Below are 24258 nucleotides of genomic sequence, written 5' to 3' on the forward strand. Positions count from 1 at the left end.
ATATGCAAGTCAGCATCTCCATAAACTACAAGCCAACTCCAGTGTAGACAGCCAGAGTCAGTCTTGTCACATTCTCTAGCTACTGTAGTCATCAAATCACAAGAGTTTCTTCCTTTGTCCCCTAAAGCACTTTTAACTGTCAAAAGGCATAGTGCTCCTCCAACAAAAATACTTTTCCTTAGAAGGCAGCATTTTTACTATAAAGTTCATTGAGGTTTGGAGCTTGAGATTGAATCTCTACAGTCTATCATTTATAGGCTTTGAGTTTTATCAAGATTAAACCTCTTTGAGCTTCCTATGGGCCTTCTATGACAAGTAAAGACTAAATAAGGAAAATGAGTGCCAAGCATCTAAGACACTGATTCTGTGCATCCAACTTTGGCTCAGAAAATATGGTCTCTCTCTACCTGCAGCATCCTTAGTTCCTGTTCAGAGCTTTGCACCCAAAGGAAGCTCAAGAAATAGGTCTAGGCCACATTTTCCCTCTAGGCCACAGATACTAGGGTTCAGAAGAAAATCAGTCATTAGAGATCTATAAAAATTCAATGGTGACATAGTTTCTTGTTTTAAAAATAGTTTTATTGTATTATGCTAAATGCATAATCTATAAAATTAAGTGTAAAATTCAAAGCTTCTTAGCAAATCTAATAAACTTTAATTTTAGAATAGTTCTATAACACCCAAAAGATTGCTCATGCTCAATTGTAATCAATTCATAAACCTACTCTCAAGGAACCAGTAATTTGCTTTCTGTTTCTATAGATTTTCCTTTTCTGGACTTTGTGTGTGTGTCAGTTATGGGACTTGAACTAGGGGCCTGGACACTATCCCTGAGCTCTTCTGCTTAAGGCTGGTGTCTTACCACTTTGAGTCACAGTGCCACTTCTGGTTTTCTTGTGGTTAATTGGAGATAAGAGTCTCTGCCCAGGCTGGCTTTGAGCCATGATCCTTAGATCTCACTCTTTTGAGTAGTTAGGATTATAGGTGTGAACCACCAGCACCTGGCTTCTGGACATTTTATGTAAGTAGAACCATATAATGTGTACTCTTTTTAAATATATATTTTTATTGTAAAGATACTATACAGAGGGGATCTGTAGTCTTTTGTATCTTGCTTCTTTTACTTAACGTTTTAAAAATTTGACTTTGTTAAGAGCCCTCATTTCTTTATTTAATTTAATTTTTTATTTTTTTGTCAGTTGTGGGGCTTGAACTCAGGGCCTAGGTTCTGTCCCTAAGCCTCTTTGTGCTCAAAGCTAGCACTCTACCATTTGAGTCACAGCACTACTTATAGTTTTTTGAGTGGTTAGTTGGAGATAAGAGTCTCACAGGGCTTTTCTGCTTGGGCTGGCTTCAAATCATGATCCTCAGATCTCAGCCTCTTGAGTAGCTAGGATTACAGGCATGAGCCCTCATTTCTTATATTGCCTTTATTGGCAAGTAGTAGCTCACTATATGGACATATTTTACCTAGCCATTTCCAAATTTATAACCATATGGACTGTTTAATTTTGCTTTCATATTACAAACTCAAAACTGGTGGATATCTGAAAGCCACATAACCTATATCATGGGTGGTCCACAACAGACAGTATTCAAAATAGCTAGACTTTGTGTTCTTCCCACATTCCCAACTGGTATTTGTCTATGTGCCAATGAGTCCTGAAGAGCCAGCTCCACAGAGGAAGTCTAAAAACAAAATCCCACAAGAATGTTTCCCCCGTGGAAACATTTTCTAAGGCTTTAGAAACAGGGAGTCATTTGCATCCAATCAACTAGCCTCACCTTCTTAACTTCTAGAGAAAGGGAGGAAAGCACACCTAGAGAAAGAACTGACTGGTCCAAGGATACTAGCTAACAAAACAATGGAACCCTGCTCTTGGGGCTGCCCTCATGTAAACTGAAAGTAAATTGTCCAGGCTATACTCCAGCTGCATTAGATATTAGAACGCAGTATTACCTGAATGCAGAAGTTCATTTCTGACTGATTTCTTTGTCCCCATTGGCTGCTACTAATCTTCATGATGCAATAGGTAAATCATGGCATGACTGATATGTAAAATAAGAGTTATTTTAGTTGAACATTTCTAAAAGAGGTCTCTTTAGTCGACAAAGATACATGTACTAGAATAATCTAACGCAAAGGAACATGCTGTATGAGGTAGAAGGAATTTGGAACCAAGGTAGGTGTTGCAAACTGCACAGTAGCAGAACTCTTAGCCAATTCCCTTCAGCCATGATTGCATAAGGCCTGACACACCAATGGGAGATCATGGATTCTGTGTCAATGTTTGTACAGATGGGCTGGCTGACATGTGCTACTCACCTTCTGGCCCACTCCTGAGACTCCCTGTGGCCAAGCCTGCCAATGTTACTACCCCTCTGCCTCCCTTCCCCCACCCCCAGCAGAGGTGGGATGAGAGTGTGGGAGCAGAACCAATGGGATCCCCTGTATAGAATGGTTCGCTCAATGCTACACTCAGGTGATAGGAGTAAAGGAAACAAACTTCCACTTCTGCCTTCACCCTAGAGGTCTAGAGAGACCCTCAGATTTGTGTCTACGTTTCTGGCCATCGTTTTACTTCAAAAGCATATACTCTTTCCCAGAGTCACCCTGAAGGATCTTCCTGTTTACATTTTTCCATTCTGCTAGGCTGATAAAGAGCTAGTCCATGGTCCCTGTACCATCTATTCCTCATCTTATGTTTAGACTTCCCTTGACCTACACTTTCTGCCTGGTAGATGATTAGTCACCCTGAAAACCTGGAAAGCATTGTCACTCTGGGAAAAAGCCCCCTAGCTACCTCAGGTGGAACTGATCTGCTTTTTAGTTGTTAAGACAAAAATCTATGCTTCTCACAAATATGTTCTTATATTAATTAGACTCAAGGCAGTCTTGTCTGACTGCCATGACTATCAATAGACCCCAGTACCTAGGATTATGCCTAACATATAGTGCGTGCCCAGCAAATGTTTGTTGTACTCAGTAGAATATACCCTACCCCAACCTGTATTTCTGAAGGCTGATGGATTCAGGCCCAGATGGCACAGGCCCAGGTACTTTCAAAATGGTCAGGGAAAAATGCCATCCTTTTCCCAGGGGCAGGCTGACAGATGGTTGTGACAGGTGGAGTGTGAGTGAGGAAAGGTTAGGAGGAGCAGATTATGAACATCACCCCAGGGCAGGGAGACCTAAGCTCACAAGACTCTAAGTGCAAAGAGATGGCTGGAGCTTCAAGAGCAGAGGAGGCGGTAGTCCAGCAGCACCTCCACAAGGCTCATTCACTGCAGCCTCTGCCCCCAGGCAGCCACTGTCTAAGACTAGAACAAAGGCCCTCTGTGACTGTCTAACAGGCAGGTCAGGGCAGGCCTGTGCTGCTGCAGTGCTACAGGACAGGTGCATACACCCTCCCTTCCAAAACCAGCTTTAAGTCACTGGGTAAGGGTGGAGATGTCTATGGGGCTTTCCGACTGCTAGTATGTTTTCATCTGAGAAGCCTTGGGGCACTCAATCATCTTCAAAAGGAAACAAAAAAAGCATTAAAACTATGCTTATTTATTTAAAACACTATAATGTTTTTCTGAAGATATGCAGGTGTCTTGAAACAGGCAGACGTTACTAACCTACTAAAGAAAACATCAAGCCTTTGAATTAACTGATAGACCTACATAGCGACTGCCAACCTTGGGGGCCTCCCTCTTCCCACGTGTGATTTAGCCTGTCGGGATCTTGTTTTCCTCTGTATGGTGGGGATAATACCAATATTGATCTCATGTTGCTAGGGGTAGGGGAAATAAGACAAGTGCTCAGTGACTGACGTGGTAGAGCTCAAGAAATGGTTTCTATTCTGTAATTTTATAGGACATTGAATAACTACGGATCAATTTGAGGATAAATGTCTTCAAAGACTTTAATCTTTGTAAATTCAAGGAGTTGAGAAGAAATGGGGCCAGTTACCTTCCCAGAGAATATAATAGTTAAGAATCAGACTCACGACCAAATACCATTGTCATTGCTCCTTTCCTTCCCAAAGAAATCAATAACACATAATATGATTGATCCTATTGATCTTATTATGTAAGGTCTAATGACAGAGTGTCATTGTAAGAAGGCAATTCTTGATAATTATGGAGATAGGACATTTCCTCTTCTCACCAGATTGACATGAAGGGGGAAGACAAGGGAATAAAAGCTCTGAAAGAATCACTCTAAGTGGGGATGATTGGCATTCCAGTCCCGAGGTACAAATCTGCTTAGCAGAAACTTGGTTGATCTGCTTCTGGGCCACATGAGTCAGGAGCAAGAACTGAGAGATTCTGAATGGTGGAGGGGTTCTGCCAGGTGACAAGAGCCCTGTCCATGCATTATAGCTTCCTGCTGGTTCAGTGTGAGAGGATTCCAGGGACTAAGGTGATAGTGCTAGCTAAATCTCACAAAAGGCAATCACAAAGGCCTTACAATAGGCCTGAATACAGCACAAGACAAGTTCCTAGTCAGCAGGATGGCACCTGATACCTGGACAGTAGCAGTTATGGCTACCAAGAGGAGGACAGCCATTTTGCCAGCAGTAGAACTCTGCCAACTCTGCTGTCCTAGTCCTACAGACTGTGGCACAAGAAGCAAGAAAAGAGAGGAAAGTCAACCATTCCTTCTCCTCCAACTTTCTAAAGCACTTGCATGGAGGAAAAGACATTTGAGTTGTTTGCAATGAATGCTTAAAAATGTATAAGACTGGACTGGGAAGGTGGTTCAGTGGAAGAATGCTTGCCTCACATGCATGAGGCCCTGGGTTCGATTCCTTAGCACCACATAAGCAGAAAAAGCTGGAAGTGGAGCTGTGGCTCAAGTGGTAGAATGCTAGCCTTGAGCTAAAGAGCTGAGGGACAGTGCCCAGGCCCAGAGTTCAAGCCCCATGACCAAGCAAAAAAAATTGTGTAAGATTGAGTCATCAAAGTGTCCTAGTAACTGAATGTGACTGAAAGGTTATGGATTCTTGCTTAGGTATTGGTGAGTTTTCACCCATCAGGAAAGATGAGACACAACATAATACACAACATAATACCTCTTCATAGATATATCCCAGACTGATACCTCAATACACTGCCAGTACATTCTTCAATGCTGTGAGGTCAACAAGGAATAGAAGGTTGGGCATCCCTTTGCATGAAGAACATCCAAGAGGGACATGTCTCCTAACATTACAGATTAGAAGGCATTCTAAAGCTGATTCCTTTTATCTGTTTATAGCATGCCTAACTTATTATTCATATGCTCTCCCACAAGATACCATGAACACAAACTCTGAAACCACACAGACCTTAGGCTAATCTTGGCTCTGCCACTATAGTGACATGTCTCAGGGATTTCACTCAGAATTTCTTTAGGCCAAAGTTTCTTCATCTGTAAACAGGTGGTGTTATAAACTCCAGCTTTAGATGTGAGAACTAGAGCCAATATGGATTAAGTCCTTAAGAGTACAGGTGTTTTTATTCATTTAAGAAATATTTGTTGCATGTGCCTTAGGGTAGAGAGGGGATGGATCAGATGGAATAAAAAGCCAGAAGGCAGGACAGGACAATGGGTAGATGGTGAGTGTCCAGGGGTCTCCTCAAAACCTGGAGGACAAAGCAGGCCTGCAGAGTCTGCTTGTCCTGAGAGTCTTGCTGCTGGTACTCTACTGGGGGACAGGGACAGGCATGAACATTAGATCCAATCTCTCAGAAGGTAGGAAGAGCATCTCCTGCAGCCTGCTGGTCAGCATTAGAATTTTCCACCAGGAGGAAATGTGTGTTCCTCTGAATGGGAATATAAGGGTGTTCTGACCCCAGAGGCTCAAGTAATTCTCATTCTTTATGGAGGAAGACCCACAACTGCAGGATATAAAATCCGTCAAATATCCTTCAATTAAGAGATGGGATGAGGGCTGACTAAAGCTGCTTTTGAGCCTTCTGGAAGCAGTGCACTTGTGCCTGCCCAGAGACAGGTCTAGTCCATCAAGGCTTACAAAAGGAAAATTTCAACGGTTCCATTCAAAGATATGCTATGTTCAGCAGGCTTTAACATTAGCAACTTATTCTACCCACTCCCAATACTGAAAGAGACTACAGCACAGAAATACAATATAGCCAGAAGAAAAAAAAACCCACAAATTTCCACATGGCAAAGGCAAGAAACAGTCCCCACATAGAAGTCCTTATGTTTGAGAACTTACCAGCTCCATCTGGCTGTTCTTTTCTGCATTGCTTCCCTCTGCCCCACCCTGACTACTAGGGTCCATGCTCCCATGCATCTCTTCCAGAAGCACCTTTACTATGGAAAACTATCATCTGAAGCCCTAGTTGCTCTACCTGTTCTGGGAAAACTGGAGGCAGGTGCAGCCTAATGAGTTTGGGAGGATGCCGGGCCTATGGTAGCTTCTGGGCTGGCAGCTGCTGGTGTTTACTAACAGGAGAGAGAGGGAAAGATTCCAAGTTGAAGTGTTGCCTGAGGAGAATGAGAATTCTGACCAGGCAGCTCCAGACCAATCAATACCTTAACTTAACAGCAAAACACCAGCAAATATTACTGTGCTAATTAGTCACCAAATTTAAGTTAATTAAAAACTTACCAGGATGTAAAAGCACAATATTACATTAATAAATCTCATAGCTTTTTTATTTTTATTTTTTGAGAATTTGGATTTGAACTCAGCGCCTCACAATCACTTGGCTTGCTTGCTTAAGGCTGACACTTTACCATATTAGCCATGCCTCCAGTTTTACTTTTTGCTCATTATTTTGGAGATGGAGTCTCAAGGACTTTTCAGTCTAGGCTGGTTTCAAAGTACCTCCTCCAGATTTTAGCCTCCTGAGTAGCTAAAAATTAGGAGCATGAGCCACCAGCACCTAGAAACCTTTTTTTTTAAATACCGGGATGTGATCTCAGAGCCTCAAGCTTACTAAAACTGGAAATTGAGCCATTCCTCTAACTCTCATGATTTTAAAGGGTGGCCTCTTTAATACAAGAGATAAGGATTAAGCATTTTCCCCTGGGAACTGTATAGTTGAAGTATGTTTTGTGGTTGATATTCTCTTTCCCACAGAGAGAGATAGCCTAACTTGATAAGCAGCAGAGGCACATGAATCAAACCAGCTTTATTTAAGCAGGTCCTTCTCCAATTGGAGTAGCTTCCCCTTATCACACCCTCTGTGTCTTGCAGATGGGAATGGTATAGTGGCTACATTCTTTACAAGTACTTTCTTTGGGTTGTCATAAGATTGACATTCTCAAGTCTAGGCAAGCATGGAACTGTCTGAAGGAAATCAAAACCAGAAGAGCCCACCAGCACCCCTAGTCTTGATAGTGGTAATGTCATTAATAGGTGGATGTTGCTATTGAAGATACAACTCCATAACAAGTGCTCTCTGACTTACCTTCTGCAGACAGTCCCTGGATGTTTATTCCCTTAGCAGCCAGGAAATTCAAGCAGGCATCTATGTTTTCAATCTATAGAGGAAAAACACAATAACATATGTTTAATGAATATTCAGCCTTCTCCAGAGCCACCTCTTATTAGGGTCCAGGAGCAAACCAAGTACTATAAAAGTAACTATGGTTGGATGGATGGATGCAGGGTAGGACTCTCCTTTGTCTGTTCTTGCACAGGAAAAGGTTACCTAATATCCCAGTCACTTAGTGCCAAAAGTCCAGGCCTTGGATTGCTCACAGCTGCCAAAAATAACCAGGGTGGAATGAGAGCTTTCATCTTGATCAATGTTACCAGTGCAATCCTGAAAACTTGAGTAGTTGCCAGAAAAATGGAGGTGGAGACAAATAGACCCGCCCATCTACCAGCAGCTGGAAGAAATTTCCAACCACCAAAGAAGCAAAAAGTCAATGTACAAATGGTGAATGGGAGTTTCAGCAGGAATGTGGGCAGTATTTACTCACAAAATTCTCGGGATGTCAGGCATTGCAGATGACCAGGGAGGAGTGTGACCTCTGAATCTTTCTGTCCTTTGTATTCTTTGGATAAGAAGGGACCCACAACCAGAGTCTGGGAAGCTTTGCATGTTTGCTAGAGCTGATGCCAAGGCCAAGGGCAAACCAATGTGCAGCTCTCACAAAAAAACAGGTCATTCCTAAAGTTCCTATTTGACTTCAGTTGTCAGGACTAATTAGTTTCTGATTTAAAAGAAAATGTTTTTGTTTGATTAACTGGGATTATAAGTAAAAAGAAATTACTTTTTAATTTGGCAGAGCAATCTGAAAAATTTTGTTAACTTTTATCTCATAATAGAAGATCTCCCCTCCCCTCCATAGCTAGCCTACCCCACAAGATTACTCAGGCTCCATCAACATTTTTATGCTAGAGCTCTACCACTTGAGCCACAGCTCCACTTCTGGCTTTTTGGTGGTTCATTGGTTAATTAAACTTTCCTGATTGAGTTTGCTTTAAAATGCAATCCTCAGATCTCAGCCTCCTGAGTAGCTAGGATTACAGATGTAAGCTACTGGTGGCACCCGGCTTCAAATCAGTATGTAAACCATGGAGTTTATTTTGAACTAATAAATATCTTTCATAGCATACACATTACCCATCACCAAGAAGTTCCTTGGCATTCCTCATGCCAACAGAAACTGTGAGGCATCTATCTACATTTTAATTGACATTAGTCATAATCACAGACTGTGAAGCATCTACACATAAAAAGCTCTGATTTGAGTAGTCTGGCTTCAAAGGAGTCTTTCTGAAGTTTATGTCCACTCACTCACTGATGTCTGGCATCTTCTTTCTCTACCCTAGAGTCTACAGTTTCCAAATGCATTTAATTAGGCTACAGGGCACCTGAGTAAAACTATGCTGAACTAACAGGCAATCTACTCAGTCCTGTGCTGCAAGTTTCTCTATCCTTGCACTTTTGGCACCAATCTCCAACTTCTAAACATTTAGCTCCCCTTGCAGGGTCTCATCTGCCAGACATTTTTCTCACCCCAAACATACTAAGTGAATGAATTTCTTGTAAACTGAGCAAATGCTGATGCTATAAGTTATGGCTGCCACCATCCCAGGAAATCATTCCTTATGCAGTTGGAAGGAAAGTGAGATTGCCTTTTCTATTTTCTTTTCTTTTTCCAATTGCATTCAGGTTTGAAATTGGGGCTTTGCACTTACTAAGCAGATACTCTACCCCTTGAACCATGTCTCTACCCCTTTTTGAATTAATTACTTTTTTAGGTGGGACCTTGATTTTTTGATTGGGACCAGCCTCAGACCAAATTCTCGTTAGGGATGCCTATCACATAGCCAAGACCATTGGTATGTACCACCATCCCAGCTTATTTGTAGAGATAGAAGAATCTAACTCTTTGCTCAGTTGTATTCAAACCATGATCCTCCTGATCTCAGCTCCCAAGTAGCTGGTATTAGAGGCAAAAGCTACCATGCCTGATAAAATTGTTTTTAATCTCTCCTTTCTTCTGTCCACCCCCAGAATTACTGATAGTAATTCAAACTTATTCAACTTATTCAAAGTACTGTCATCTTGAAGGGAAGGATGAAGGGAAGGAAGGAGGAAAAGAGAGAGGAAAGGAAAAGGGGAGGGATTGTTTGCAAGTACCTTGTGGACTATGTTTTGGAGCAACATGCTTCTACTTGGAAGTGCAATAAAAATTCTCTCAATTATTTTACCCTATTATAAACTCTGCTTTTAAGTGAAAATGATAACTATGAGATAATATTTACAATGAGGTATAGTTTCTACTGTTTGTACACAGTGAAAAATATACCCCCAAACACTCAAAGGAGATGTCTGTACCCATAGCAATACAATTACATAAATTTAGTTACTTTTTAAATTTTATATGAGCTCTCACTATGTTGCCCAGGCCAGTCTCAAACTCCTGAGCTCAAGCTATTATTCTGCTTCAGCCTCCTGAGTAGATGGGACTGCCAATATGCATCGTTGCACCTGGCTGAAGGTACCATGATTTAGATTATGATAAAATTATGAAATTCATTTTCCACTCCTCTCCTCCTAGAATCATATCCTACTCTTTTAATATCTTGCACCGCACTAATAATATTAACTTAGGCAATTATGTTCCCATGGAAAAAGAGAAGAAGGAAAACCTAACTATATCTGAAGCTCTGTTAATACAAATATTTTTTAATGGCACATTCATATTTATCCTCGAGAGTGTCATGTGGATGAGTTGTTATAGGTAGGTAACTTTTTTTTTCCAACAGTGTAGCAGTGTGACAGTGAAGAAAAAGAGTTAGGAATATAACTCATGCACAGCCCTGACCTATCATGCACCAAACCTTGGGTTTGATCCCTAGCACCAGGAAAGGGAGAAGGAAGAGTGCCACCAACATATTAAAGAGAAGCAACGTTCAACTATAATAGTGCATTTATATAGAACTCTTTCCTTCCAAGAAAAATAAAACGTATTTATTCACCACAGTTCACACAAGATGCCTGGGGGCATAAAGAACACTGTCAACTAAAAGAAGATGAAATACAGATTGCACTTCCAGAAAATGTTAAAACTAGAAATAAAAACTTGGTCATTATTTAAAAGATCATTCATAACAAAACACAGCATTACCTACAATACATAGTAGTGTCTTCGTGCAAGGCTAGCCTTAATGCATTTCAATTCAGCCAACTTTTGGAGCTTATTTTATGTTAAATTCTATTTTAAAATGGTAGATAATTATATATAGGCTGCCTCATAGATGCCTTCTTTTACTTTCTTAAGTTCTATCATGGTTTTGCTTAACATTTTTTTCTGCTGGATAGGAGAAGAAACAGCTTGGCTGTGGTGGCAACATTTTGACCTGTTCCAATGAGGTCAAGAGGTTGGTACTACTGGCTAGCGGGTGGATGCTAGATGATGCTAAACATTTCACACAAGTATGCTCTTTCTAGAGAAGAATTATCCAGTCCAAAATGTGGACAGAGCATGTGAAAGCTCCACTTGGATGATTCTTGTATGCACTTCAATCAGCGTAACTGTGTGGCTGTCTGCTTTGAATCAGGTCACTAGGCTCCATTCTTTTGATGGTATTGGTTTCAGCAAGTGTTATATGTTGGAGAAAATGAAGTAAAATACGATTTTTGAATTAAAAATTTCTTTTAGTGGTACTGGTGTTTGAACTCTGGGCTTTGTACTTAGTTAGGCATATGATCCTACCACTGGAGCCATACTCCTCGCCCTTTCTGCTACTTCTCAGATAGAATTTTATGTTTTTGCCTGGCCTGGCCTGGCCTGGCGGTCCTCCTAACCTCCACTTCCCATGCAGCTGGTATTATAGATAGGAACTTTTGTGTCTGGCTCAGATTAGACTTTTGAATGAAATTACCAGGCCAATGGCCTAGCTAAGGATGGACCCAGGTGATCAACTTTTGTGTCATAGTGACAGGGGCCTATACACAATCCTCCTTTTCAGAGTCCAGAGACATTCCACATTCACCCTAATTCCTATTGTTTTCAGGAAGAATTGGGACACATAAACAAGGAAACTATTAGGATGTTTTGTTTTTAAGGGGACAAGATGCCTGGGGGCATAAAGAACACTGTCAACTAACAAGAAGATGAAATACAGATTGCAATTCCGGAAAATGTTAAAACTAGAAATAAAAACTTGGTCATTATTTAAAAGATCATTCATAAGCCCAACAAGCACCCTGAATTTTTCCCCTCTACTATAAACTCTGTTCACAGAAGGAGTTCAAAACAACATTCCTTGAGTCTGAAACCCACTCTTTAATAATGTTCCATTAAGGTTAAAAATCGTTCCTGACAAGGCGGCCGAGATCCGCGCTCTTTTCATCTGCACCCCAGGAAGAAGTGAGTCTGGGGAGCAGAAAAGGGTCAGATCTGGATTCCAACCTCCTGCTTCATTTGGAATGAGATCAGAAGGGGAGACGGGTTCTTTGATCCAGGCCCTCTTGTGATTATAATTCACCTTATAGTATTCCTCCAAATACAGTACAGGTAAACAATCTATCTTCAGGTATTGTTGAAACTGAGAGGCCCTATCCCACCTCAACAGTGACATGAACTCAGCAGTAGCACCCCAGTGCTCATTACAGAGCAAAAATGTCCTCATACCATCTCTAAGGAGGCTCGTGGCTCATGTGTGATCCAGACATCCAGTGTGAGATGAGGATCCTGTTAAAACTGGGAGGCAGAGCAAGGGAAAAGACTCTTAACAAGAAAAATATGTAAATACAGCCAAAGAGGTTCATTAACACATAGTGGCCAATATAAACTACTTTCCAAAATTAGATGGGAAAAAAAAATCTGTGCAAAGTCTGACATTCCAGTGCTGCTGAAGGGAAGCAGGAACTGGGTGAGAAACTATAGTAATTGTTGCCATAGAATCAACTCAAGTGCTCTGGGATCAAGTTGTTGGAGTCCTCCAGCATTAGCTGGGGGGAGAAGCCAGGGGCCATCATGTGACCTGAAGACACTAGGAGCAGAAGAACACTAAGTGGAGAGAGGCAGGAGAAAGGGAAAGATCAAGAAAGGGATGTATCTGCCCCCAATTCTCTTTGTTTTAGAAGCAAACATGACCTCTACCTATGTACTTCTTTTTCCTTGTGTTAGCTAGATCTCTCATTCTCAGGATGTTTTTTGTTTTGTTTTGTTTTAATTTTTTATTGTCAAGGTGATATATAGAGGTGAACAGGTCTTCACAGTCTCTAGATTTTAGGTTTGTGGGGCAACTTCCATGGACTGTGTATGTTACAGCCTTGGTCTCTTCCATCCACAAGTCCAACCCTACCCAGGACAGCCAGAGAACAAGTAGAATCCAAACAAATGTCACACAACTGGAGAGAGTAAGAGGGAAGAAACAAATGGAAAACTTCACATTTCAATCATGATTAAGGCTGGCCTGGGCCCCCTGATAACGTAAAATATGCAAACCTCGGAAGAACTGTTGTATATCTCCTTGGTAGCTTAGAGACTGATCAAATAGCATCTGTTGTGGCAGTTGTCATGACAGCATTTTTCTTGAATACCAGTGTAGCTCAGTGCAAAGCACATGAAAATGATTAATGCAAACGAAGACCATCTCTACGGGAGCTATTGCAGCCCAGGAAAAGATGGTACTCTAGGCATCTCAAGTAAATTGGGTTTGAGGGGTAAAATGTTTATTAACATACTGCTTGAAGTATAATCTCTACCCTGGAAGGAAGGTCACATAGTTGTTGCTTCAAAGTCCAGCATTATTACAGCTTTTTTTTTTCTAATCAAAATGCCCAAAGCATAGCTAAAGCTAGTAAGGCTGATATACACTCTGCCGATTCTAACAGCATTAATAAAGCTGGGTGCTGTATCTACTCAGGAGGCTGAGATCTGAGGATAGCAGTTCAATGCCAACCTGGGCAGGAATGTCCATGAGACTCTCATCTCCAATTAGCCACCAGAAAAGTGGAAGTGGAGCTATAGCTCAAAGTGGTAGAGCACTGGTCTTGAGCAAAAAAGCTCAGGGGCAGTGGCTAGACCCTGAGTTCAAGCCCCAGGACTTGCCAAAATGAAATAAAATAAAAGCACAATACAGCCAAGCAGCTGGTGGCTTACACCTGTCATTTTAGCTACTCACAAGGCTGAGATCTGAAGCTCGGAAGAAAATTCTGTGAGATTCTCATCTCCAACTAACTACCACCAACAGGCCAAAAGATGAGCTATGGCTCAAGTGGTAGAGAACCAGCCTTGAGTGAAAAAGCTAAGGGACAGCACCCAGGCCCTGAGTTCAAGCTCCAGTACTGGCGCACGCACATGCACAAACACAGCACAGCACAGCATAGCACAGCACAGAGCACAGTACACCTTTAATATGTGGAGCCTTTACCACATGCAAGTACATGTGAGCCTCATATCTGATGTTTCCATTTACTATAAACAAATTATCATCCATTCATTTATCTCTTCATTCATTCATAAGTTGTTATTAGTTGTGGTTGTTTTTGTTTCGTTTGGGGTTTTGAAAGTGAGCTTTTCTTTTGTTTGTTTGTTCTGAATGAGTCTCAAATTCCACTTGTATCCCAGAATGACATTGAACTCATGATCCTTCTGCTTCAGCCTGCACAGTGCTAGTATTTCAGGTATTTTATCATGCCTGGCTCCTTTACTTACATGTAGCAAAAACCTACTGGGTATTAGCCACTGTGTGGACACTGGGTATCCAGTAGTGAATAAAATACGTATAACCTTTGACTTTTATAGACTCTATATGTCCAATATAATATAGAGAGGAATGAGGTGGGCTCCAGTGATACTTGGGGACCAAAGAAGAGGACAGGAAGTGTACATCAACATCTGTGGCTAAATGTAGTCAGGATATCTGTTTCATATCTAAAAGGACATGCTTTTCCTCATTTATTTTTTTCTAGAAATAAAATTTAAAAAGAGAAACACAAAAGAAATCCAGCCATAAAACCAAGTCTGTACTTTGGGGAAATGCTCTCCCAAGCAAATATCTGTCTCACCAGTGCTGTTTCCTCTACTTTCCTAAGGATCATGATCTAATGCCCTGATTTGTCTAGCTTCTTTTTGGTCTTTGTCTACTTACCTCTATGCTGGGGTTTAGCACCATCAGTACAATCATAATACTTGGGGGTCATAATGGTCCTGGAGAAGCTCAACCCCATAGAGCAGAACTCATGGGGCTCTGACCCTAGTGTTTTACTTGTAGAAGGGACCTTTGAATGAGGGAATATATTTATGTTTTCCTAGGTAGGGTAATACTTGGAAGCGCCAGGATCCATGCTTTTATCAGCCACTCAGCTGGCTTCGCTGATGTATCAAACCAACTATGAAGAGAAGTGAGGAGAGCCACATCATGGCTAGATATGAGGAATATGTTTCTGAAGTTCTGCTACACAGAAGGATAAATATAATTAACAATATTGGATTGTAAAATTCACAATAGAGCCAAATATGGATTTGGGATGTTTTCATTACTAAGAATGATAAATGTTTGAGATGATGGATAGTCTAAATATTTCAAGTTCACACACAATGTGTAAATGTACTGAAGTATTATCACACTGAATCCCATAACGATACACAATTATCTGTCAAAAAATAAAAACATAATTTGTTAGTCTTTTTATTTTATTAAAAAGGCCAATTCTGTCCACTAACATGAAGAGCTCCAGGTTCTGTGTGTCAGCTCTGAAGATTCAGGCCATCAAAACTTTCAGAAAGCCAACAAGGGCTCTGAGAATGAAGGCTGGGGCTGGGTATGTCTTAAAACTCTCAATACCAGTCTGTTTCCCTTCCTGCTTTATTGGCTTACCCAGCTCCTTCCTTTCATTTGGCAACATTATCGACTATACCATTTATAATATTTATAACTTTAGCCTTCCAAGATGCTGTCAAGAATTCCTTAAAAAACTTTATGGGAGTCTCTCTGATGTTATAGCAAATGGGTAAGTCCATATGGATATAAAAAATCTTTCTAGAGGAGAAAAAATTAAAAACAAGCATCTCAAATTCCTCCAGTGAGTATCTTTTTCCACTTTGTTTCCAACTGCCTAGAACATTTTATTTTCCTATTATTTTCTGACCTCTCAATTTTTCTCTTGAAAGAAAGAAAAGACTGAGGGGGGAAGTATAGCTAATATATTAGCAGTAAGTCCTTAGTCTGGAAGCTCCCTTGTAAACTCTCTTGCCAGGCTCTGTTCCCTTCCAGAGATGGTAACCAGCTTCACCAAGAATGGGTGTTGTTAGAAAACCTCAGTAGGTGCCTTCTTGTGTTCAGTTAGCATTCTCCTCTGTATTCTGTTTCTCCTATTACAACTTTAGAATAACATGCCTAAACTTCCTAGCATTGTCAAAGTCAAGGACTCCAAGTTAGGAGCTAGACACAAACACAAAAGAGTAAGGCTAGAGAGAAATATTTAGAGGACACAACAGAGGTCTAGAGTTATGGGGGGATAGAGGGTAGAGAATAAGAGGATATTGGTCAAAGGATACAAACTTTCGATATGAGATGAACAAATTTTGAAGATCAAAGGCATAACAGGGGTGATGATGGATATGTTAGATGGGTTTATTATGGTAATCACTACACAAAATATATATGTTATAGTTTGGATCTGGAATGTCCTCCAAAGGTCTGTGTTAATAGTTCCCACTTAGCACAACTGGAAAGTAGTAGAAAGTAGTAAAGCTTAGTGAGAGGTCTTCAGGTCACTGGGGAAAGGCCCTTGAATGGGATAGAAGAACCTTGTCTCCTTTTCTTTATCATTTGCCTCCTGATCTTCATCAGATGAACATTTGAGTTTATCATATGCTCCCATCACAATGTTCTGCCTCCCACAGCTATAAAAGCAATGGGGCAAATTGATCATGGACTAAAACTTCCAAAGCCATGAGCCAAAATAAACTTGTTCTCTTTGTACACGGATTTTCAACTCTTTGTTATAGCAATAGAAAGCTAACCCAGTATATAAAGGCTATTATTTTAAGGCTTTATAGTCTTCTACAGGAAACTTTGGCTTTGCCCATGGAGAAGAAATAAAGTTGTACTCAAAACAATAACAAGAAATCCAGAACTTAAATTTCCCCCACACACACACTGGAGAATCTCATCCAGGAAGAAACCTGATGGCAATCTTACTCATTCCTTGAAAAAATAATGATTGGGCATCTTCTCTCTTCCATGTCCTGCTCCGGAAACAGAAAACACAGGAGACAAGACAATGTGGCCTTTTCTTGAAGGGGCAGCTTTGTCCTGGGGCAGGATCTGACCTGAAGTAATCACTTCATTAAGCATAGTCACAAATGTATTAAAAAATAACTTACACAAACCTGTTCATTATGCTCTTCCAAGAAAGTTGATATTCTTTTTTTATATTTGCATATTTACATGCTTCAACCTGCACTACACTACAGGGCAGAACATAAATGCAAAATTAAGATAGCATACCTTGAGCTTCAAGAGTATATGTCTCCAAAGTGCAGCAAATCCTAGTCTTGGAAGGATCCCTAGAGCATGTAAATATCCCCACAAAATAAATACGTATAAAGGAATATGATGTGCAATAATCTATGGAGGAAGGCAAAGTGCTAGATTTGGTCACTAGAATGAAGACATCCTAGTCTGCCCTGTTATTTTCTTCTTCTTTTTTAGCACCCTATGTTGTTAATGTCTGTGAGAAATCTAATTGAAAACGCACCACTCTACTTCCACTTCAATATAAAATTCTGCTAGCAATTAATGAGTCACTAATATATTCCAGGCACAATAGCACAATCTATTTTTTAGCTGTCTGTAGGTATGTCTAAAGAGTTGTGCTTGAATCACAGACCATTAGTCATAACTCATAATTTGAGGGATTTTTGCAAGTAATTAACAAAGTATCTTATGATAATAAACTACAATAGAAACTACAGTAGTTCCAAATTCTAAATATCAGAAATTATGAGAGTAATTAAAGTATTATTAGTAATTAAAATAGCTCTTGACCTTGCTTACTGCCATAACCAGAATCACATAGTCAAAATTCATGGAAGAGAAGAACAAACTAGATAAATAAAGTCTCTATTACAGGATATCTTTGAGCTTTCAGGGGCTATCAGATACCAGATACCAAGCAACTGTGAAAAAAAAATGACAATTTTAACTTGTCATATAATGCTAATCTCTGTTACTATTTACATCCTGTGCAAGTACTCAGTCAAGCTGATTTTTAGGGTAAAAATGTTAAAATATTAGCTAGGTGCTGGTGGCTCACACCTGTAATCCTAGCTACTCAGGAGGCTGAGATCTAAGGATAGTGGTACAGCTACTCAGGAGGCTGAGATCTAAGGATAGTGGTACAAGGCCAGCACCAGCAGGAATGCCCCTGAGACTCTTATCTCTAATTAACCCCCAGAACCAGAGGTGGCACTGTAGTTCAAAGTAGTAGAGAACTAGGGCCTTAAGTGAAAAAAGCTCACACACACACACACACACACACACACACACACACACACACACACACACACACACACACATACACACACACACACACACACACAGTTAAAATTTTTTTTTTAGTGGGTTCTACCTATAAAACAACCAGTAAACTCTAAAACAAAGAATCAGATCCCTGTAAGTCTTTGTCAAAGAAGTTTTACAAAACCAGGCATGGTAGTCCACACCTATAATCTAGCAGTCAGGAGGGTGAGGCAGAGGATATCAAGTTGGTAGCCAGCCTGGGCTACATATTGAGACCCTATCTCAAAAAAAAAAAAAAAAAAGCATAGGACCAGTAGCTCACCTGAGTCACTTAGAAGGTTGAAACTTGGAGGATTGTGGTTCAAAGCTAGCTCACACAGAAGAGTCTACAAGACTGACCAACTGTGAGCAAAGAAATCTGAATGAGAGAATAAGACCTTGAGTTTAAACGTTGGACTGCCACAAAAAAAAAAGAAAAGAAAAAGAAAAAAAGAAAGAAAACAGGGAGAAAAATGGTATCTCTAGCTCTATCAAGAAAAATATAAGCAGAATACCCCTCCAAACTCCAAAAGCTGACCCCTAAAAGGACTTTTTTTTCTTTTCTCCTTTGCTTAGGGTTTCTTCTGTAGAGTTTAGAAAAACAGAACTAGGCCTGATGAAGGATTAAATTCCAGATTCATTCATCCCCAGACTCCCAGTAAAGAAGAACATTAGTAGCCCAGGAAAGGAAAGGCAGGGCGGAAGCCATTTCTGGTAATGCAAGTAAATGGGAAGATGAAATTATTGCCCTCAAAGAAGCTGATATCTAGTGGGGACACAGGCAGCTGAATACAATGAATTAAAAGAGATAAAAGAAAACACTTCTCGTATTACAAAGCTTTGGTGTTATTCAATGGCATATAAAATATAATAGCTCTTTCAAAAATTTGCTTCAATGTAATGTGAACTACAGGATAAACATACATTAACATCCCAAATTTTCATTGGTGGAAAAGAAGGGCCACAGAGGTTAAGTGAGTTAGAAGAGGAAGATAAGGTACTTGTGAGACAGTGGCAGTGTTCGGGAGTCAGATCCTATCAACTTAGAACATATAATATTCTCAAAGAATGTCTAAAGCATCCTAAACTATCTTAAAAACCAAACCTCATTCATCCAAAATATTTTGCAAAATTTAAGCATATTCCTTAGAAACTGCATCTACATAAAAAATTTAAACAACTTGACAAATATGTGCTTATATATGTTTGCATAGGTAATATCCTCCCCCCACCCAAAAGACTTTTTTTTTTTTGTTGGTTGTGGGGCTTGAACTCTGGGCCTGAGCACTGTCCTTCAGCTCTTCAGCTCAAGGCGAGCGCTCTACCACTTGAGCTACAGCGCCACTTCTGGTTTTCTGGTGGTTTATTGGAGATAGGAGTCTCACGGTCTTTCCTGCCCGGGCTGGCTTTGAACCGCGATCCTCAGATCTCAGCCTCCTGAGTAGCTAGGATTACAGGCGTGAGCCACTAGCGCCTGGCATCCAAAAGACTTTTATTGGCTCTCTCACACACACACACACACACACAAAAGACTGCCAAAGTATAGTCACTTGGCCAGCAGCTTAAGTAAAATCCCAGAACTTGTGAAACTAAGGCAAACTCTCCATATCCTCCAGACCTATAGAGTCAGAACTTTGGGGCGAGTGCACAGATTCTGTGTTTTATCATACTTCCAGGTGTTTCTCATGCATACTGAAGTGCAACACACACTTTTTCCTTATTAATGAAGAAAATCAGTCACCTTGGGATCTTTTCATAAATCTGGGCTGGGTGTGGCAACCCTTTTCTAGACTACTGGTACTTGGGAGGCAGAGGTAGGAAGGAAGAGCTCAAGTTCAAGGTTAGCTTGGGCTACACCGTGAGACCACATGTCAAATTAATTAATCAATTAATTAAAACAGTGAATTGAAACTAAAAAATTGTAAAAGACACAGAGCAAGAAAATACCTTAGCCTAGATTTCTAGAAAATATTCAAAAGTATTCAGCTTGTTAAAATTTGATGTGTAGCACTGCCTCACTCTCTGGGAAGCCCCAGAATAGTAAGACCATTTACTGCTCAGCTTTTTCATCTGAGAAACATGAGCTGAGTACTTTTAATATACCTAGTCCTGTGCCAGGTGCTGGGAATATGGATATTTTTATAGAACTGAAAGAGAAGAAAAATATGCTACTTGTATTACAAAGCTCTGTTATTAAATAAAACATAAAATACGATAAATTTCTCATAAAATCGCTTATATGAGTAGACTCCAGTGGCTCCTATCTGTAATCCTAGCTACTTAGGAGGCTGTGATCTGAGGATTGCAGTTTGAAGCCAGCCCAGGCAGGAAAGTCCATGAGACTCAACTCCAATAAACCACCTAAAATCTGGAAGTGGAGCTGTGGCTCAAAGAGGTAAAATGCTATGAGTTCAAGGCTCTGAATTCAAGCCTACATGACTGACCAAAAAAAAAAAAGACTAACATACACAAGTTGGGAGCATATACTCACTCCTAAGTTGTATCAAAGAGATTCAAGACTTGATATTCACTTCTAATTATTCAGATGAAATGACACTTGCCTCTCCAAGATTGCTCACATCTGAGACAGCTCATAAAATGGGTTTAATGCTGAAAAGTCACTGTGTACCTCTGTTTTCCATATGCTTCTACAATAACCTGCTTTGGACATACAGACAAGAAAAGCTCTTCTCTGTGTCTACTAATAATGGAAGCAATTATCAGGAAACTCAGAGTCTAAAAGCCTGAAGAAGCTAAGTGAGGCCCTGCTTTGAAACCCAGATAGCTTCTTTTCTGACTCAGTGAGTTGGTATGTGTGACTCCTAGAGCGTATTAATTTCCTGTTGCTGATATAATAAAACCACAAATTTAATGGCTTAAAACAACATAGTATCTAACATTCTGGAGGTCAGAAGTCCCAAATTAGTTTCAGTGTTTTAAAATCAAGCAGTCACAGAGCTGGGCCATTCCAGAAGTTCCAGGAGAGAATGTGTTTCCTTGACTTTACTGAGTGTAGGGCCCCTGCATTCTCTGGCTCATGGCCCCTTCCTCCATCTTCACAGTTGGTAGCATAGCATATTCCAGTCTGTCACTTACAGACTCCCTCTTACATGGATCCTTGGACCTTCTCAGTTAATAATCCCATTTTATAATCCTTAGCTTCATCAAAATTGTACAGTCTCTTTTGTCAGATTACATCATATTATGCTGAAAAAAAATATGCCCTAGTCCAGGGGATCAGGATGTTTCATCATTGTGGGAGATTTTGTTTAGCCTACTTTAGGAGTACCTATTTTTAAGTGTAAAGACAGTAGATGATGCACAGATCAACAGGTAAGAAATATGTAACATATTGGTGGGACATGCACATTTGCCATAAGCTAGAACAATGCACCTCTTATACCGCTCCTCACTTGCTGCTCACAACCACCCTAGGGGATATCTTCCATTGTCTTCTTTTTCTTTTTTTTTTTTTTGATATTTTTTTTTAATTTTTTTTATTGTAAAGATACTATACAGAGGGTTACAGTTACATGAGTGAGGTAATGAGTACACTTCCACTTCCTCTTGAACATTGTTACCCCCTCCATTGTTTTCTCCCTACCATCCCCTCCCTCCCTTCCCCAAGGTTCTTTTTTTTTTTTTTTTTTTTTTTTGATCGTGATTAAGTGATTACTTAATTTCCGGAAATTCACAGTATTGTGGAATAATGATGCTCATTTAAAGTCACAAGTTCATTCTAACTTTCCTGGAGCAAATTGTCTATCACAGTCTGTAATATATAACGGTGCTCATATGTTATATCATTGTCTTCTTTTTCACAGAAGAGGACAAAAGCTTCAGAGAGATTCAGGTACCTATCCAGCACACAGTAGGTCTGCATAATTCCAACTTATCTTGTCCATTAAGTCTCCTTCCCATGAAAAACACAATATTTCATCCTGAGCATCTATTGACACTTATATGAAGGGCTACTATGACCCTTCATGTCACAGCCATTCTTTTTCCTTCTTTAATTGATATACTTATATGAAGAGTAGCACAGTTATTACAAGGATAAACTCTAGAACCAGATTTCCAGCATGCAAACCTCAGAGTGTCACTTATTAGCTGTGTGATCTTAGGTAAGTTACTCAACCAGTCTCTGCCATGGTTTCTGTAGTTGTAAAATGGAAAAAATATTATGTCACAAGTTATGTGAAAATGAAGGGTCAATATAGATAAAATGTCAAACACAGTGTCTAGAACGCAGTATGTTTATACTGTGTGTTGTCTACTGTTGATTGTTCCATAAAAATACTGAAAGATCTGGCACTGGGAATTCATGTCTGTAATTCTAGCTACCAAGAAGGCTGAGATCTGAGCATCATGATTTGGAGCCAGCCCAAGCAAGGAAGTCCATAATACTCTTATCTCCAATTAAGTACCAAAAGAGCAGCAAGTGGAGCTATGGCTCAGTAGTAGAACGCTATCCTTGAGTAAAAAAAACAACTTAGGGACAGCAGCTAGGCCTTGATTTTAAACCCCAGAACCAGCAAGTATGTGCGCACACGCGCGTGTGCGCACACACACACACACACACACACACACACACATACACACACAATACTGAAAAAGAATTATGGACACGGGCTCTACAACAGGATGAAGGCTCTTCAACATGCCCCTCAGCCAGTCTCTGGCAGAGAGGGGGTTTGAATTTAAGGCCTCACACTTGTTTGTCTTGCACTCTGTTTGGTTTTTTAAACATATTTTTATTATTATTATTATCTTGGAGTAGTTATACAAACAGTATGTGAGTATAAGATGTCTTACAACATTGTCACCCATCGCTCCTAACCCATCCCTTCTCTCACTTTTTTAAAAAAATTGAGATTAGGTGATTACATAAATTTCACATATTTCACAGTATTGTGGAATAGTGACAGTTAAAGTCACAAACACATTTTAACCTTCATTAGGCAAATTGTCATTATCATGGTCTATAAAGGTTGTGAATTCTATGAGCTTTGACAATACAAATTATTTCTTCCATGTCAGGTGATGATTACAGTTCTTTCCTTTTGCTTAGTGTAGGCTGTTCCCTCTTTCCCTCTCATTCCTCCCTTCCCATCGCTGTCTTTGGGTTGCTTAGTTCTTTTTCTTCTATGTCCAGTGCAGCTGATGGGCCCCTTTGTTGTATGTTGTTCCATTTCCCACTTATTCTGTTTCTCCTCCTGGCGTCCCTCTGTTACGTGCATATATCTACCATATATATGGTCAAGAACATGGAGTCATTTAGCAATGATACGACAAAATGGGTGACTGGCATTTGTTTCTTGAGTCCTGCTTACTTTGTCATATCTTTTTGCATTTTGGCTTTAGCATCCACATATCAAGGAGACTATGTGCTGTTTGTCTCTTTGTTCTTGGCTTACTTCTCTCAAAATAATTTGCTGTAGTTCCATCCATTTTCCTGCAAATGCCATTATTTTGTCCTTTCTAATAGCTGCATAATATTCTGTTGTATATAGGTACCACAATTTTTGGATTCACTCATCAGTAGTGGGGCATCTGGGTTGTTCTTGGCTATTGTGAACAGTTGCACTCTGTTGTTTGAGCTATACATCCACCTTGGCTTTCTGCTTGTTAATTGGCGATAGGGTCTTGCAGAATTTTGTATTCAGCCTGGCTTTGAATACTTATCTTCTGGATCTCAGTCTCCTAAGTAGCAAGGATTACAGGCATGAGCCACTGGCACCAGGCTTCATTGGCATTTTTATTCTTAGTACATTTCTGGTAGTTCTGATGATACTTAAATATGCTTACTTTAAGCAATATAAGGAACTCAATAAGCTAAAAATATGCCACAATTCCTCAGAGTTATTAGCATTTCCTATCTGGGCCCTCTGAACAAACCAAGGAAGAAATAATTATGGAAGAAATGACATTTCTAGCACAGTGCTAAGTATCTATTCCTTAAATCCCATAAAGAACCGCCACCTTCATACCCAAAGCCCAAATCACTGCTCAGTTGCAGATAATGAAACCAGAATAACAGTATATGACAAGCCCTCAGCTACAAACACATTCAAGACAGATCCTTCTTTTTTCACTATCCATCTGGCACTTACTAACCACATGCCTGTCTGGCATCTCAGTAACATGTGTTCAGGCTGCTCAGGTGAGAGATGTGGTATCTCCTTCAAGAACATGAGTAGAAGACACAACTGTAGCAGGGTATGTTATGATAAAGCAGGTGCAAGACACTTGGAGACACAAAAGATGACAGCCA

At 40.1% G+C, this 24258-nt stretch overlaps 1 protein-coding gene across 8 annotated transcripts in view; it reads right to left on the reverse strand.

The window, feature by feature from the left end:
• Positions 1-24258, reverse strand: part of Nav2 (neuron navigator 2) — a 715292-nt gene that overhangs the window by 225127 nt on the left and 465907 nt on the right. For all 8 annotated transcript variants that reach the window (XM_070032729.1, XM_070032731.1, XM_070032725.1 and 5 more), the window contains one exon: positions 7414-7486. In XM_070032729.1, coding sequence (XP_069888830.1) covers positions 7414-7486 — 73 coding nt within the window. The remainder of the gene's footprint in view (positions 1-7413; positions 7487-24258) is intronic.

This window comes from Dipodomys merriami, unplaced genomic scaffold, assembly GCF_024711535.1.
Source record: "Dipodomys merriami isolate MVZ:Mamm:240054 unplaced genomic scaffold, mDipMer1.0.p SCAF_21, whole genome shotgun sequence".
Classification (NCBI taxonomy): Eukaryota; Metazoa; Chordata; class Mammalia; order Rodentia; family Heteromyidae; genus Dipodomys; species Dipodomys merriami.